This window comes from Chinchilla lanigera, unplaced genomic scaffold (assembly GCF_000276665.1).
Source record: "Chinchilla lanigera isolate Chin_1 unplaced genomic scaffold, ChiLan1.0 scaffold00018, whole genome shotgun sequence".
NCBI lineage: Eukaryota > Metazoa > Chordata > Mammalia > Rodentia > Chinchillidae > Chinchilla > Chinchilla lanigera.
The window spans coordinates 1,955,614-1,973,677 of record NW_004955419.1 but is presented as its reverse complement, the minus strand read 5'-3'; the positions used below and the strand labels follow the sequence as shown (position 1 = coordinate 1,973,677).

The following is an 18,064-nucleotide window of genomic DNA, read 5'->3' as shown; positions in this document are numbered from 1 at the left end:
CTCAGCTGTGGAGGAGGAGTAGAGAAAAGCCCGCTCCGACCAGGGAGAGAGAGAGGAAGGAGGTGAACGCTCCCCATGAGAAGCCAGGGTAGAGATGATTTATGCACAGTCTTTGGGAACACATGAAAAATATGTGCCATTGATTTTAAGAATTATGTTTAGGAAACCTCTGGATATTTTTAAATATGGAAAGGCTGCCCAGATAAGAGAGCAGAAATAGATGTTATGGAATTAAAAGGGGATTTAGCATTCCCACAGATGAGATCCTGCACTGGCTGCCCGACCAGTGGCCACCTGCCTGGACCCTGGCCAGTGGCTCTACTTATCCCCCTGCGTGGTACCCCTTCCCAGAGAAAGAAGTCTGCCCCGAACCGTGGGAATCTGTCTACCTCTTTTGCATGACAGCCAGCAAAACTGTGTGACATTTGCTTATGCTCACTGCAGATCTTACCTGAGAAGGCCCCTCTGCTTTGCACCAGACATGCACTGCTCTGGGCTCTGGGGGGTGCCGGGCACAGTGAAAAACAGTGGGCAGGATGGTACCTTCCTGGGGCATCCGGCCTGATGACTGCTTCTCTTCTTCCTTCAGGTCCCCTGACCATCCGGGCTCCCAGGGTGACCCTGTGAGTTCTGGCACCAGGAACATGGCACTATGGCCTTTGTGATGGCCCACACACACCCCTTTTTTAGTAATCAAACTGCATTACTGACTTATTCGAGTATAACCAAGCCTTCTGTTCCTTTCTCCTTGTGTTATTCCACACGTCTTCCACGGTGCCTAATGTAGGCGAATTTTGGACCTAAGCTTCAGGACATCACTTTGACCTCTGTGGACTCCATCCATTCACACAGCCCAGGACCCCGGTGTTTCAAGACTGTTATCAGATTTCCCTGTGATCCAGTGGTTAGACTATCCTCATAGGCTCCCTGACAGCAGGCATCAGCAAAGCATCTTGTGTGTGTCTTTGTTTAGGTGGTGGATGTCCTGGGTACCATTCAGAGAGGTCACTCAGGCTTAACATCACTCTGTTAATCCCCATCTCAACAGTCCACAGTTAGGGATCCTCCAAACCTTAATGTTTTCCAGCCGTATTTATCCATCTTGTCCACATGGATAACATGAAAAATTTTGTCAAAATGCTTTGCTATAACTCATGTGCTTTCCGGCTACCATAAGCTTTGATGTACTAGATTTTTAAATGAAGTTTGGCTGGCAGGTCACCGTGTTTACTAGCAAATGCTGACTGCGCCTCCTGGTGACTTTTGTTGCTTCTAAGAGCCTCCCATGTCAGTAAGAGTCCTGTTCCTCTCAGCTTTCTCTCCTGTGAGACTGTTGCAAATCTATTTTCTAAAAGAATATGAGGAGCGTAGGACTGGGCACCCTATGTCGTGAGCTCTGGGATAGAGCAGTCATATGTGTACCCAGGGCTCCAGTTCTGACGCTTTTCCCAGACAACTCCTTGTACCCAGGCTGGGGTCCAGGCAGTTCCTGTCACCTCTGCTCCTGGCCCAGGCAGGAGTATGTCAGCTGCCAGCATCCTGGAGGCTACCCCCACACTGCCTCTTGCTTCTCAGACAGTGTTGGGAATGCTCTTCCCTTCCTTCTAGCACAGCAGGGATGTCCCATACTGATCACTTCCATCTTCTCCCCTGTTAGCACCTCAATAAATTTTTCTGTGAAGAAATTACCTTAGGGCCTTTCTGAGCGTGGAAATTGGACCTGATGCAAACCCTTCGAATTGCTCACCCTGGGCTGACCATGGCCTAGAGCTCCCCAGGGTCCTCAGATGGCCTAAAGGGGCTCCGCCCCTGGAGGGGCACAGGAAGGAGCCCCCAATGCCAGCTCAGAGCAGGCTAGAACAGTAGCTGTGCATGCGTCCCTTTCCTTCCGGCTCCCAGTGGCAGAGAGGGCCTCTGAAATGGGGTGCAGTGTAAGGAAGTGTCGCTTACAGATTCCGCGTCCTAAATACATCTATCATACATATACGTTATTGCTATCAGTATCCAAGCTTTACAAGTTAGGGCTTTGGGGTCACTGCCTCTTACCTGCATGACCTTGGCAGGCTCTGACCTCTTGGAGCCTTAGCTTCCCAATCTGCAGAGTGAGCAGGAGTGGAATACATGTGGCACGCCTGGCCTGGCAGCAGCACGGGCAGGGTCCGAGTTCAGAGCGTTCATACACGTTGCCGGGCTAAGTGTCCCCTCGTAGCCCACATCGGGCACTTGGTGTCTCCCGAGACACTGGGTGGGACGTGGCTCTGTCCCTGTCTGGAAGGCTGTGGCTTCCCAAGGATCCTTTACTCACAGACTTACTTCAGCTGTAAATAAGCATCCCGCGTAGGTGCTCAGCAGCCAGGAGTATGTTTGAATGCATGGAGTATAAGGACATTTTGCCACCCCGCTTCTGGAGAAGTGCCCCGCACACTGCTGCAGGGTTCAGATGCTTCTCTTCCGGGCCGTTGACAGCAGGGTGCGGGGCCCTGCCTGCAGGTGTCTCTGGGAGCCTGGTGGCCACACTGAAGCCAGCGGCCTTCCCCAGGGGTCCCCAGCACAGCCGCAGTGGCACCCGTGCCCTCTTTCTCTTCAGACCACCAAAGGAGGCTTTGTTTTCCTTCTCTGAAATCAGTCATGGTTTAAAATCAGCCCTCTGGTTCATCTTTGCTGACCCAGAAGAATGCGACCGGCACTTTCTCCTTCCCCTTCTTCCCTCTTGCTCTGCCCCTTCCTGCCTCTGCTGCTCTCGTGCCCTCAAATTGAAAGACTGTCCAGTACTTAGAGGCCCGGGAAGTCTTGATTCTAAAAGACATGGGGAAGCAAAGACTGTCACTTCCTGGAACCCACTCCCTCAGGCTGCGAGGGCCGTGCCCCTCTCCTTCCTAAACCCACAGCTTACCACAGAGTCAGCACCCTGCAGGCTCGCCCACACCCCCACCTCAGGGCTGCTGATTCCCCACAAAGGACCGCGAGGCTGAGTTTAGGGGTACAAAGTCCTAATGGAGAACCCAGATCTTGGGTTCCAGAGACCACGCTTTGCAGGCCTTGAGTCTATTGGCAGAGGTGGCCTTGCCTCACCTATGGCAAGACCTCCAGCACCATCGTGCCTGCAGAGCCCCCTCTGACACTGTGATTAGCAGAGCGAGAGTGCTCAGGGAGACAGGCTCCTGGTCACACTTTTCTCTTTGATAGTGACAGCCTGGGGATGCTGTAGATGGGGAAAGGAGGGGCTCTGTGGAAAAGGAACCCCTGAGACACCTGGCTTCCAGCTTCACTGGGTACCCAATTCATACCCTTCCCATCGTGTCCTGTTAAAGTCAAGCAGACTCAAGGCTCGAGTCAGCCCTGAAGCCCTGGAATGGTGACAGTCAGTGACAGTGACTGCTGTGTCTCATCTCCACCCATGGGGCTGGGCAGGCACTGTAACTGCAGTCCTTGACTCACAGCACCATCTTCCTGGGCAAGGGACTTAGCTGCTCATCAGAAGTCCCAGCTGGAACTCAGACCCAGGCAGCCTGAGTCCCAGAACTCAGGATTCCCCATCCCTCCCCTTCAACCCAGGAAGGATGCCCTGCTCAGCTCAGAGTGTCTGATGGACTTGCCACCACCGCTTCCTCGCGGGGCGCGGCCCACTCCTCCTGCCTGTGTCATCTCCTTCCTGCTGTCAGCTGTGTGGGCTCCTACCACTTCCAGCCAGGCGGCCAGACGCACGGGTGGGGCGGGTGGCTTTCTAAACCCAGCCCTTCGCTGGTCCCAGAGCCACACCTGCCTGGTGTAGGAGGGCACAGAGGCACCTGTCTCCTTCATAGGTTGTGATCCCTAGAGATGGGTGCCTACTGTCACCCCAGGGCCCCCACTCCTCGCTCTGGGTGTTACCTGGCTCCAGCCAGGGACTCACTTGTACTCTCTGTGTTGATGTCTTGTGGGACATTGATAATGTCTTCAGTGCCATTTTCTCTCCTTTCTCCTTTTGCAGCGATGGATGGTGTGCCTTTTATGATCTCAGAGAAGTTTTCGTGTGTTCCAGAAAGTGTAAGTTTTATGCAAGATCACCCCTCCTGCCACCTGCAGCCTGAAGTTCCTTCACCTCGGTTTCCATGCATGCAGACAGCTGTGGGTATCTCACAGTGCCCTTCCCAGGGGAATCATCTTTGCCTCTCTCCCCCCTCGAGACCTGAACCCCGCAATCCGATGACTGTGACTCCAGAGTGCTGTGGGGAGGGGTCGTGCCCACCTCTGGGTCCGTAGGTGCTTGAGAAGTGGAAGAAAAGAGCAGTGAGACCTGGTGGGGAGTGAGACGGACGGGTGGACTGGCTCACATGCAGCCTGACCTGTTGTTTCCACCATCATGCTGAATTCCACTTCACTGGTTGTGAAGTCTCTGTTTCTCAAGTTCAGCTTCGTCATTCTCATTCTTCTTTATTTAACAATGACACTGTCTTGCCACAAGGAGGCAGTCCCATTTTCCTGTTGCCATTGCTGCATCCGGTTTTGTGGCTCAGAGGACTCTGTGGCCGTGCGGGGGCCCTGGCTGCAGGTCTCTGGCTGCACTGACCCCACCATACACATGAGCCCACCAAGCTGCACAGAGGGGCTGAGTGAGCTGGCCTGGACTAGAGGCCAGGATCGGACCACAAGAGCCACCTGCCACACTCAGGGCCCTGTGCTGGGTTGCAGACCCCAAGTGGCCCTGCTGGGACACCTCTCAGAGCCTACACCCCAGGATGGCAGTGGCCCTCCCTCAGTGCGTAGGCCTGGCCCACACTAGCTCAGAAAATTTGTTCCTGGCATTTTATCCTTTCTGCAGAAGATTGCTTTGAGTAACATGAAGGCCTCAGTTTGGGCACAAGCTAGAGACCCCTTCAGTGTTTTTCTTGGACCCAGTTTAAAACCACCCTGCTTATGATTTGACCTGATCTGTAGTTTCCATTTTCATGAAATATAATAGGCCTCCTCTGAACCCTTCTGGTAAGCAGCTTAATCTTGAAAAATGCTCCTGACGTGACATGCGGAGCTTGAGTAACTTCCGCAGACTCCACTTGGCTGCGTTGCCATGGAGATCCTGGCACCTCTCCCGCCAGCTCCCTGGGAGAGGCAGCTCTGCCCTGCTCCCCAGCTCCAATTGGGAAAGTTTAGTGGCGTAGTTAGAGCCTAATGATGCAACAGCTGGACCTCTGCTGGATCCGGGCAGCACGGGCAGGTGGCCCCATGCTCCTGCCCCTCGGGCTGGCAGCACGAAGAGAGCCAAACTGTTTTGTGGCTACTGGCAGAGCAGCCTTGGGAGTGCAGTGCCTAATTTGGTGGCCCTGTCCCAAGATTGCCCTCGCAAATGTGCTGCTGCCTACTCAGCAAGTGCTCGAGGCCACGGACTCAGGCCAAGCCCAGCTCGAGCCCTTCCAAGCACTTCTCTCCTTTAGTGCCCCAGTGCCCAGCCAGGAGGCCCGCCCAGGCAGCTCTTTAACCCGCTAACCAGCTAACGGGCAGGTAAGCGCTGCAGTGGCTTACCCTGCAGCTGCATCGCAAGGAGCCTGGTTTTGAATCCAGGTCCTTAGACTCCAGCTGGCCTCTTGCTGGAAACGCTAGTGCAGGCACTAGCTCCGTGCCCACCGCTGGGCTGCTGCAGGTCAGAACCACCTCTCGGGTTCCACCTGCTCATCCCAGGCTGCCAGCTGCTGACCCGGGCCCAAGAGGCTGGGCCACTTGCCCTTTTGGAAATGTAGACCTAATGTGTGCCCACAGGGGCTCAGACCAGGGCTCCTCTGTGTTTCAGCCCAGCCACATGGGCCTCCATCCAGCTCGCACTGCCTGTGTATTTGGCTTTTTATGGAAACATTTGCAAAGGAAACATTTGCAAAGAAAGGTCCTCATATTTGTGCTATTATAGAAATATACACACACCGTTAGAAGTTAGACATGGTGGTGCATACTTTTAATCCCAGCACTCTGGGAGGTGGAGGCAAGAGGATCACAAGTTCAAGCCCAGCCCAGGCAATTTAGTGATTTGGCCTCAGCCTGTCTCAAACACAAAACGATTGTAGCTTGATGTAATTCCCTGGGTTTGATCTCCAGTACTACGAAAAGGGAGGGAGGGAGGGAGGGAGGGAGGGAGGCCCACCCATTCAGATGCAGTGTTATTTCTCACCACCACTGGTGTCACAAATGGTAACTGATGGGCAGTTGCTTCATTCAGGTGCATTTTCAAAGACCCGGAGTTCCCTTAGCTCCTTCTCTGCCTACACAGGCTCCTGGAACCCCTTAGACACCCTGTAGACACAGTGGTCAGCTTGGCCCCTGGTGACACTTCCCATCCCACAGTTCCAGCACCAAGGAGCAAACCTTGCCCTCGCTTGCTTGTGGCAGCAATGGGAGAGAGGTGAAGCTGATCACCCACAGTGACTGTCATCGCCCTCCTGGGTGCCACAGACATGACCGAGCAGTGGCCCCCCAGGACAAGGGCTCGGTGCCACTGGCGGCCGCCATGCTCTTTGTCACTCTTCCCTGTACCCTCACCAGTGACTACAGTCACGGTGACAGGTTCCTGTGGAAGCGGGTGGGGAGATGCCGGTTCCCACAGGATGGTTTGAGATTTCACTATTGCCATGAATAGAAGCAAATATAAAAAGAGGGTTTTCTGGCCATTTAAAAGGGTGACTTGATTGTATTTCCAGATGCAGCCCTTTGATCTTTTGGGAATCACCATCAAATCTCTAGCAGAGATTGAAAAGGAGGTAAGTGAGCTGCTCAGAGTGGTGGTAGGTGGGCCTAGGTCAGAATCTGCGTCCAGGACCAGCAGAGAGATAGGGTGCCCTTCTGGGGGAAAAAAAAAATCTTCACTCAAATTTATTTCTTAGAAAAAGTAACTCATTTTTCATGCTTTTATTACTTCCAGTCGAATACAACCAACATCTCATCTTCTCTAAGTCAGAAGGTTTTAAGTGGCACATGGAACAATCAGTTCTATTTCATTTTCTAAAAATGGCCCAGCTCAGCAAAGGGGGAGGTTGGGGACAGGCACAAGGTTTTATGATTTCCCAGCAGGAGGGTCTTGGGGGAAGTGGTCAGACCTTGATGTGACGTAGAGGGTGGGTCAGGGCACCTTGTACAAACTGGGTGAGTCAGACCCACTTGGCAGCCTGGTTTGTGGGAGCTTGGGCATGTCCCTATAAAAAAAGACATCCAGGATCAGTGTCCAGAGAACTCTGAAGACACAAGGTTAAGATGATGGAATCAAACTAGAAGTCGGATCTGCCAGGAGTGTCTGCGTCTTCTAAGATAGCACTGGAGCGCGTGTCGTCTTTTATGTATAGAAGGTTGTTAAACAGTCACGTGCTGCAGCCAGCTCTCCTCGGAGAGGAACATTTGTCTGAAAGATGGAAATGGTAGAACCATTTCAATATTCTCAGTTCCTTGGGGTTTTCTCTTGTGTACCCAGCTAGCAGAAGCAGGTTGCATTATTGAAAGATGGCTGAAATCAAGGAAAATTGAATCAATGTAGTACAACAAATTTCCAAAGCTGTCATAGCAAAAATAAGACAAAAAACTCCCCCTTTGTCTTTGATTTTCAGTAAATCACAAAAACCAACCTGATTGCCATCTATAGTTTCTGGGGTGTTTTTTGTAGTAACTTAGTGGGGGAGATGTCTGGGGCTGCAACCTTAGAAATGTAAGTGCACATAGACTTTCACATCTGCCCTTGTTCAAAGCAAGGTAGCGGAGGGTGGCGCTGAGGCGACCTGCTTGTGTCACCTCTGCACAGGTCCCAGGAGCCTAGAGCCTGGCGGCTGTGTGGGGAAGGCCCTGGAAGGTGGCCTGCTCCAGCTGCAGGTGGGAAATCAGGGCTCTGGCCTTGGATTGTTAAAGACCAAATTCATGCTTGGGGCGTGGGGTTAGTCAGCACGCCTCTGTATTGAGAGCAGGGATAACAGTAGAACCAACCCCCAAGGGGTGTTTTTTGGACGTTGACCGTGCAGGCTAGGGAAGGGCTGACAGCCACAGTCTCCCATCACCAGGGTCTGATATTGGGAGGAAGGGCGTGGCCACCCCAGCATCAAGCTTTCTGAGCTGCAGTCCTCACCATGAGCTCACTTGTGTGCTGTGACAACTGCATCTTTACGTAAGCTCCTGCTCCGTGCACAGCTCTGGGCCATGGGCTTTGTGTACCTTGTCACTGGTCCTTACCCCAAGCTGATCGCAGGGGCCTCGTTCCTTCCTATTCTATGGGACAGAAACTGAAAGTCCTGGAGGCACAGTTTTAGGAAACCTGCCCACGCAGGCTCGAGACCTAAGTCTGTCCTTACGGCCCTGCACGGGGGCTCTGGAGCCATGGGAACAGAGGGGCTTGGGAGGCCAGCTAACTTGGGTTCCAGCCCTGACTGGGCCTTTGAGTTGCTGGGAGCAGGAGCCTGGGGAGGAGGCCCAGTGCAGGGCCAGGGTATATGGCAGGAACAAGGGCGACCTTGGTTCTCTTTCCCACTCGGAGGACTAAAGTCTGGTTGGAGGTCCCATCAGCACACATTGTCTCAATGTCAGGTGCCCGGAGTCAGGGTGTGGCTGCCCGGAGGCAAAAGGCCAGGTGGGGAGAGAGATCTGAGGACAGTGCCTGGGCTTCAGCTCCTCTGCTTGACCTTTCAGGGCCTCGGTTTCTTTAGTGTAAAATCAAAGTAGTAGTAAAAACCCTTAATCCCACAATATTTATGGGTTGAGACAGCTGTGTACAGCACAGAGGGGTGCTGCCGCAGTCGCTGCTGCAGCCGTGGTCACGGTCATCATCACCACGCCTGGTCTCCCTGGCCACAAATTAGGGCATGACACGGCATCCATCCATTGCCCTTCAGCAGGTCCACCGCCCTCTGAGGTGACCGAGGAACATCACCCCCCATCCCCCGACCAAGCCTCGCTGTTCTCATTTTAGTGATCAGTAAAAATGAACAGGTCAGTGTTCAATATTGAAGTAAATTAAAGTTGCTTTTAAAGTAAATTGGGAAAATAGAGGTGAGAAGGTTCCACAGGATGTGAAACTACATGTCACTGCAGCAGGAGATGCCCTGGAATTTTTCACGTGATCAAGAATGTAAAGGCAGCCTACGGCAGCCATCTGTACACATCTGATGGTGAACAGTGTCTTGGTAGCCACACCCTGTGAGTAGCTCCTTCCCTACGGCAACCTCAGAGGACTGCCTCATAAATAAACCCGGAACTGCCCTTTTAGCTCCCGACTTCAGTTCAGAGCTGCTTGTAGGAGTCAGAGACCTGAAGAGGAGGCGCTTCTGCAGCTACCTCTATGTGTTGGACCTGGAACAGGCAGGGTGTCCCCCGAATCAGACCAAATATTTCGTGGGTGGGGATGAGTTCTTTTTTACAGTATTTTGTTCTTTTCCATTCTAAGTGAGTCCATTTACCTTTGGAGAGGGGTCCCAGGATCTTGGCTTAGAAATTTGCTTTGCTAACTGCAAACCTTTTCATTTTACACACCATTAAACCAAACCCAAAAATAAAGAGTAAGAAAGGTGAGACAGTGCTTTGGGGTTCAGGGCACAGGCTCATGATCCCAGACACCTCCCAGATCCCCCCAGGTTTCTTTTGCAAGGCAGGAGAGCTCCGTGTCAGGAGAGGCTGCTCCGCCCCGGGCAGGTGCGTCCCCGAGGGCGGAAGTGCGTCCCCGTGGGCGGAAGTGGTGTCCACACCTGCAGGAGAAACTCGTACTCAAGGAGCTGAGTGAGCTGCCAGAATCCCCAACAGGAAAGTTGCCACCAAGAGGCATGAGCATGGTCCCGGCTGAATGATCCACAGCCCGCCCACTCGGCGGGGCCCCAGCTTGAAAGCAAAGACCACCGCCCGACGCTGAAGCCAGCGCGTCCTTCTGTCTGTCCGTGTCAGGGCTAGTTGCTTTCCTGCCACCCTGCTGAGTCCCTGTGTCCCCCTCTTGGCCTCAGGAACCCCTGCCCAGGTCCTCTGTGAGCATGGTGGGCGAGGGACCTGAGCGGAAGAGCCTCAGATGAACTCCACACCAGCACGCACCAGCCTGCAGCCTCGGCGTCCACACAGCCTGCACACACGGAGCCGCCTGGCGCCGAGCAGCTGGCGGTCACCGGTCATGAGCTCAAAGGAGTGTGACGCTCAGTGCTGGCGGTCAGGGACTCCGAGAGCAGGAAGTGGGGACGCGCGCTGGCTGGCATCTCAGTGTGGGGCGGGTGTCTGTGGACGTGCGGATGGCAGAGGGGCGGTGGTGTGGGGGACAGGACACAGGCCCCGGTCTGCAGGCTGCAGGGCGCCAAGTCCGCCACGTAGGCCTGGCCCCGGGACACATTGTCATCGCCCCTCGCGCACGCTGGAGTGCAGGCCCGAGGTCCCAGCGCATGTGCCAGGCGTCTCTGCCGGGTCCTTAAGCAGATTTTGGGAAAAAAGAAAAAGTCACTGGAAAGAGCAGAAATCGGACGTACCCAGTGGCGTGGGTGGGGGATGGAGGACGCCGCGATTCGTGAGTGAAGGCAAACCCGAAAGCAGCCGCCATCCCTGCCGCCCAGCGCAGCCAGCACGCAGAGCTGGGGCCTTGTGTCCGCGCGGGATGCGTGTGAATTAGTCCCGCCCGCCCGGCTCTCCTCACCGCGGGAGGGGCTGAGGGTTTTCTGGCCTGTCCCCCTGGGACCAGGCAGCAGCGTTCTGCTCTGCAGGAGGGCAGCGAGGGGCCCAGTGAAGCCCTCGCCGTCCCCGCCCCAGCTGCAGCGGAGAAGCTGCTCCAATTCCGCAGGCAGCCGGGTGATGAAGCGGCTCCTCTCGGAGTGAGAAGACGGGCGTATAAATATTCCCCGTCTCCGCCGCTCTTTATTTCCCTTGTAAGCAGTGGCTCCATTTCTCCATCTGATGGATTCCCCCTCGCAGCCAGGGTGGGCGCCCTAGCTCTGCGTCCAGGCGGCAGCCTCGCAAATAATCCTGCGCCTCGGTTCCCGCTTACCCTCTTCTCCCACCACCCGCCGTACCGCCCCGGGCCTCCATCCCGCCGGCCTGCCCGGTCCTCCCGCCACTTGCCCACGGCCCAGGAGGCTGCGGCCTTGACCACGTGCACCGGTACCTCCGCCAGTCCCGGGGTGAACTGCACCGGGCAGCGGGGAGCCACGCGAAGCCGCCTTCTCACCCCAAAACCAGGGTGCACACCTTCAAAAACGAGGCCGATGGAAGAGCTCATTAGCCTACCTCGCTTCCTGGGGAGCAGCCGGCCTCCATTTTCATTGGACTGGGAGTCTGGGAGAGGAGGGAGCGTCTGATTAGTAAAGGGACGATCTAATATTAATCACTCCCTTAAAGTTGACAAGGGAGGCAGTTCATTTAACCACTTAATTGCTACAGGTTTTTATGGGCTGCTGTTTGCAGACATTTAATGAAGAAGTTATAAATCTAAGGGAGCTTAAAATTTTAATTTTATACCTAAATATTTTCCTTGTTCTCCTGTTTGTAGTCAATCCTCCAGAGTGTAGTCACGTGGAATGTTCTTTAAATGAACATATTTGCTAACTGGCGTGATTTCAGTTTTTAAAACATTGGTTCCAGCAATTAGGCATTTTTTTTCAGTTCCCAAATGACTAGAGAAATTCGTCTTGATTATAATTGCTCTTAGCCACGCATATCTAATTTGTGTCTTTTTAAGTGTTAATTAGTAAACAGTTTGAGCTGACATCTTTATGTGTTTGTGTGTTGAAAAATGGGGCTTATTGCTTATTTAGCTTGGGGCCGATTCCACTAGCATTTACGTCACGACATTGAGGTGAAATTAATGAAAATACATTTGGCAGCAAGAGGTAAGAAGAATTTTGAAATTCCACTTTAGGAGGTCGGCTTTGCCTGGGCCTCTTCAAATATATGAGGTTAGGGTAGACGCGGGTCTACATCCTGCAGGAAAAAAGAAAGAAGATTTTTATATTGGTAATGAAATGGCAGAGTCCCAATTTTATAAAAGCAAAATGTTCAGATCCCAACACAATTGTTCATTCTTTCTACTTTTGGAAAGCTTTCGTTGTGCTTATTAATGTGAACAAATTTCTCGGAGGGCTAGGTTGCAGCCCCGCAATCTGTGGTCCCTTTGCACCATCTAGTGGTCGGGCCTCAAACTGCAATAGGAAACTGTCTTCGCTTGAAATTCAACTTTCCTCACCATGCAGTGTCCTTTTGATTGCTTTATTTTTCGGTCAGGAACCTGAAATATTTGGGGAAAGACATCTGCCTGCTTTACTCATGAGGTAAAAGTCAGTTAAATCAGCAGGTACGAATCTGTTCTGCTCCCCTTTTGTGTATTAAAGACAAAGAGCTACCACCCGAAACCTTCCAGCTCTCTCACATGGGCCTGAGATCATTCTGGCCAAAAACAGACTCCTGACATTCCCACCACAAAGACATGAGGTATTGGTGAGGTGCTGGGTCTGTTAATGAGACTGACTCTTTCTATGATATTTACATAGAGCAAAGCATCACATCATACCTCACAAATATACATAATTCAGACTTGTCAATTTAGAACAAATGTTTAAGTACAGGTGGTATACGCCTGTAATCCTGGCACTTCGGGAGGCTGAGGCAGGAGGATCACAAATTAGTCCAGCATGGGCATCTTAACAGTTTAGCACAACACTGTCTCAACAAATAAAAGAAGAGCTGGCAGTGTAGCTATAGTTTAATGCAGTGCCCTAAATTCAATCCCCAGCACTACAAATAAAATACACAATTACCACTACCAGTCCCCTGTTGACTGGCTTTTGAGTTGTTTATTCGTCAGAACACAGCACAGCCTGCCTCCTTGTGTGTGTGTGCCTTTGTGCCTCTTTCTGCAGGAGAATCAGCGTTGTTACCCTTTTTGCCTGCTAAACGGGATGCCTCCTTTGAGACCGCTCCAGAGGCGCAGGCGGTGCTTTCTCCACATCCGGGCTCTAAGCATCTCCGATGTCCCTAATGTTCGGCAGTTGCGTCCCCGCCTTCTCGAGCAGAACGTCTGTTCACGTGTCTGTGCGCGGCTGGTCTCTGTCCTGTTTGTGCTCCAGGAAATGGGAGGGAAGGAAAGACAGTGTCCACTAGAGTTTAGCTTTTTAAGTTCACGTTAAGGCTCTTTCAAGATGGCAGATTTTTCTCAATAATATATTCAAATACATGGACACACACAATTCCACTTTGTCTTTCACCTTTCACGTTAATTACTGGGATGTGCTACTGTACAAAAGTTTCACATTTTTGTAGCAATTTTGTCTTCCTCTTAATATTGTGGTCTGGTTTCCGTATCATTCTTAGATTACAAAAACATCCACCCAGGTTTGTGTGGGGGGGGGGGGTACTGGAGATTCAACGAGGGCTTTCACACTGGGCTGTATCTCCAGCACTTTTTTAAATTTTGAGATAAGGGCTAAGTTGCCCAGGTGGGACTTGAACTTGTAATCCTCCTGCCTTAGCTTCCTTCAGTGCTACAATTACAGGCACGCATCTCAACACCCCAATCTTTTATATTTTGATATTTTAATATATTAAAATGTTAAATGCTTTCCACCTCTTTAATCCCTCTGAAACATATGAACAAGAAAGATCTAGAACCAGCTGTGTTTGATCCTACAATGCTAGTTTTCTTCAGGTTCGTTTTTCTTCCCTGATTTTGCAGTGGGCTCTTCATTGGACATTCCCACATGGAACTGGGTCAGTGGAGGTTTCTCTTCACTCTGTCCTGCTCTCTTCTTATGTGATTAGCAGTTTTGAATCTTTTCACTCCATAATAAGCTTTTGTACGTAGTAGGGTCAGTTCTTTTTCCCCAGGTTTCCTAGTTGCAGTGACCTGATTATTCTTCCAGCTGACCTTCAGGATCTTGGGCGGGGGAGGGTCTAAAACCTCCCCCGTGCAACTTTATTTGGAACCGCGCTGACTGAGAGAGGGGTGGGTGACGTGTCCTGGGAGCGTCCCCCTCTCGGGACAGGTGTGCCTGTTTACCCAGGTCCCCGGGCATCCCTCGGCAGGGCAGGCGGTTTCCTGGACAGCTCCGGCACGTTTTTCTGTGGGCTCCGCCTTCACGTTCGGTGTTTTTGTGTCGAAGCTGCTGGCTTTTGTTCACTGTTCTGGAGCTGGCTGTCTTGCTGCCTTCCTGTGCTGTTTGGGATGGATTTCTGGGGCTCCCCAGGCAAGCAGCTGCACCCTCGGTCTCCTGCCCTTTCCCGGCCTCCTGCTCATACCCGAGTCTTCAATGGAAGTTTCTGATGTCGAGTTGTTGCTACATTTGGGCTTGCTGTATACATGCATGTCCTCTTTCCTTGTTACTGTGCTCAGGAATTGGCCATCTTTTTCTGTTTTCCTGCATGTTTTAATTAGAAGTGAATGGTGGCTGTTGATAAATGCCTCTGACCATCTGCAGAGACACCCGTCACATGGCGCACCGCATCCACAGGGTCCCTAACTCTGAGAGCCCGGGGGGCCCCAGCTCCACTGCCCTTTGGGTTCTGCCGGCAGAGCATTGCCCAAGTGGCCACCGCCAGATTCGCAGGCTGAGCCCGCGGAGGGCATGGAAATGCAGGGAAGCGGAGGAGATGCAGGCCAGACAGAATCGCCCGCCTATTCCAGTCCTGAACTAAACACCTGCCCGTGAGAAATCAAAGTCAAGGTGAATGTCTGGGCTTTTGCCAGTCCTTCACGGAAGGACTTTCCTACCTTTGTCTCACAATGTGTGGAATTCCGCCTCCAGCACATGTTAAATAAGGTAACACCCCAGAATACCAGCAAGCAGAAGGTTGGGGGCCGTGTACGTAACAGATGAGCATAAAGGTAAAGAATTGGGGGGCACCTTCCCAGAGCCTCCCACGGCTCAGCCTTGTTTAGATATTTTCTACCAGTGATCTAGGAGAAGGGAATCAGGATACCCACTTTGTTTTTCAGTAATGGAGGTTGAACTCAGGGCCATCCCCCTGAGCTACATTTCCAGCCCTTTTTTTATTTTGAGACAGGGTCTCCCGCAGTTGCCCAGGCTGAGTTTGAACTTGCAGTCTTCCTGCCTCAGCTTCCCAGAGTGCTGGGACTACAGGCATGCGCCACCACACCCGGTTCAGATACCCACTCTTTAGGTGACGCGCAGGTGGATTCTGAAACGCCGGCTGACTGCGGGAGGCTGGACCACCTGCGTGGTGGCACAGCTGTGCTGTTCTTTCAGCCACAGAGGCCTCTGCCCACCCACAGCCCTGCTGCAGCCCCCTGAGCAGGCGGCTGACCCTGTAGGCAGGCACGGGGTGCAGCGAAGGAGGGGCCCGGAGCAGGATGTGCAGCAGGCTCCGGTCCTGCCACCACCCGGGCTTTCTCCCTTTTTCTTGCCATCGGTGGTCTTCTCAAGCTTTCGTTCTCCTGTAACAGTCAGGGGAACAGGAACTATTGCTCCTTCTTGTATACCGTGTCCCCGTCACCGGCCACACTCGCCCACAGGTGCTGCCGCAGCCCGTGGCCGTCTGCTGGGCGGGGTCTGTGGCAAACCGGAAGCGTGCGTCTCTCTGGAGGAGGCGGGCTCCGCTCACCTGGCACAGGCTGACGGTTTGCTTTGCGGGAACGAGGCTCTGCAGCTGCGCCTTCTTTCAACAAAGCCTGGGTAAATGTTGGCCTTCGAAGCAGTCCGGCAACCTTTCAGTGTTGGTGGCTGCTTTAAGCGCCACTCAGGCGGGCACCGTGTCAGTCTGCAGCCTGCGCACGCTCTGCGGGATCGCAGTTCACCGTCCACGGGGAAGAGGGCGTGCGGCGGGGGCAGGCACCCCGCTTGGGATTTGCCACGCGTGAGCCGCTACACCGCGGGACAGGGCCATGCCTCTGTCCTGCTCGGAGGACCCAGGGCCCAGGCCCATGATCTGCCACAGAGGACTGAAAATCAGAGGGACTGGTCCAAGAGCCAGACTGCCAAACTAGTTGCCATCTCTCCTGTGTGTTAAACCGTGCCCAGCGCCTGGCCTGTCCACACCTACCCATCGCTTTCCCACCCATCCTTCCCTCCTTCCATCTGTCCACCCACCCATCATCCACTCATCCATCCACCATCCAACCTTCCATCCATCCTTCCATCTGTCTACCCACCCATCATCCACTCATCCATCCGCCATCCATCCTTCCTTCCTTCCATCCAACTACTCTGGACCATGCCCTCCTGGAGCTGCAGAGATGGCTGAGACACCATGGCCACCTTGAGCCTGCGGAGCCCCGGGGAACGGGGTGCTTCCCAGAACAAAGGCCCCTTTAGCTGGGTTATAAAGGACAAGTAGGACTTCGGCACTCAGGGAGAAGTGTGCTCCGGACAGACAGGACAGCACTCCGCGAGGCACGGAGGTGCGAGGGCTGCACGGCAGAGAGAGGGTGGGGATCCGAGAGGCCACCCAGAAGAGGCCCCTGTGGCCTCACAGCGGGTGGGGGCTCCGGCTCGGCTCCCTCACCCGCTCCCTGTCACTTCATCCCTGTGCTGGAAGACAGGGGCTTTGTGAGCTGAGGTCCCCTCAGAGACTCGGTCTGTCTTGGGCCTGAGCACAGGGAGCGGCTGGAGAAGGGCAGCAGGTGTCCCTCGGCGTGGCCGTCCTCGGGCGGCCTGGACTCGGGGCAGGAAGTGGTGTGGAGGGGGCCGCTGCCAAGCTCGGCTGGGCAGAGACAGCTGGAGGGGCCCTCGCAGAGGGCAGGGCCGCCGCACGGGCGCTCCTGAGCTCATCCAGCTCCTCACTGGGCCGCACTGTGGGGTGGGGACAAGCAGCGCCCCGTCGTGTGGTTCCTGCCCAGGGAACTTGAGGGGTGGCATGAAGTAAACTGAAAGAGGAGGCTCTGGAGCCAGCAGGGCCCTCACCCAGCCTCTGCGTCCCGGGTGACCCGGAGGGTGGCTCAAGGTGCCCCTCGTGGCCTTGGTCAGGAGGCTTAGCCTCTCGTGGACCCAGTTTCCTGCCCTGCACCGGGAAGGGAGTGAGGATTCTGTCTCCATATTGCGGGGACTGGGGACTGGGGACTAGCAGGTCCTGCCACTCTCGTCACCTTCTTAGAGACCCCAGGGATCATGAGCCCTGAGCTGCAGACCCTGCTGACAGTTGTCGCCCTAAGTGAGGATGTTGAATGAAGTATTCTTAGCTCCAGAGCATTGCAGCACCCACCACCACCTGCCAACCTGGCTCCCCGCTTTTGATCCCATCTTCTGTGGCTCTGGGAAGCCGACATCCTGGCAGGGAAGTAGGAGTCCGTGGGGAAAATCGAGAAGACCCAGGCCAGAGTCACCTTCCCTGCCCTGCCGTCTGCCTGCCCCGCACTTGCCTGGCAGTGGACATATCCAGGGGTTTCTAAACCTGACTGTTGAGCGAATTTACCTTGTTAAAGCACAGGTTCCCATGCCTGCTGAGCCCTAGCGCCTGAGGAAGCTGAAAACCATTCTAAAAACCAACTGGGCCAGCTAGGCGTGGTCACAAATTCCTGTCGTCCCAGATACTAGGAGGCCGAGACAGGAGGGTCAGAAGTTCAGACTAAGCTATATAGCAAGACCCTGTCAAAACAACAGCACAACAACAACAGCACAACAACAACAAGAACAGCCTGGTGCATTCCCAGCAAAGCAGGGCTCAGGCCCCGCCATCCAGCATGGCCCTGCCACTCTCCTCTGGGAGGACTGAGCTCCGGCAGCCAGCTGGGAGGACACAGGCTTCTCGGGGAACAGGACATTTCCAGACGGTCGCGCTATGCGCGAGACGCTGAGGCTCTGAGAACTTAGAAGCAGAAGACAAAGACAGCAGGTTGGGGGCAGGCCCAGGCCATGCCTGGGAGTGGGGGGCGGCACACTCAGGGGGCCCAGGGGAGGAGGGTGGGCGAGCAGATACCGGCCCTGCTCCCTCAGCCTGCCCAAGCCCGCCCCCACGTTTCTCACTCCAACCAGGCTCTTCCTCAGCCCCCCACCTGTCCCCACCGGGCCAGGCCTCTGCACCCTGTCCTGCTGGCCCTGAGATCACCGCAGCGCCGGCCGGCCTCTGCTGCCCGGTCTGTCCACAGCCCCGTGACCCTCACCGGCTGCGGTTTCTGCCGCTCAGCCCCCACCCCATCACCCTCTGAACGTGGCACCACCCC

The 18,064-nt window shown here is 54.1% G+C and overlaps 1 protein-coding gene across 1 annotated transcript in view; it reads left to right on the top strand.

Annotated features, from left to right (window-relative positions):
- Mvb12b (multivesicular body subunit 12B) overlaps nucleotides 1-18,064 on the top strand; it is a 167,315-nt gene that overhangs the window by 142,848 nt on the left and 6,403 nt on the right. Inside the window, exons 8-9 of the mRNA XM_013513279.1 lie at nucleotides 3,971-4,026; nucleotides 6,663-6,722. Of these exons, the coding sequence (XP_013368733.1) occupies nucleotides 3,971-4,026; nucleotides 6,663-6,722 (116 nt within the window). The remainder of the gene's footprint in view (nucleotides 1-3,970; nucleotides 4,027-6,662; nucleotides 6,723-18,064) is intronic.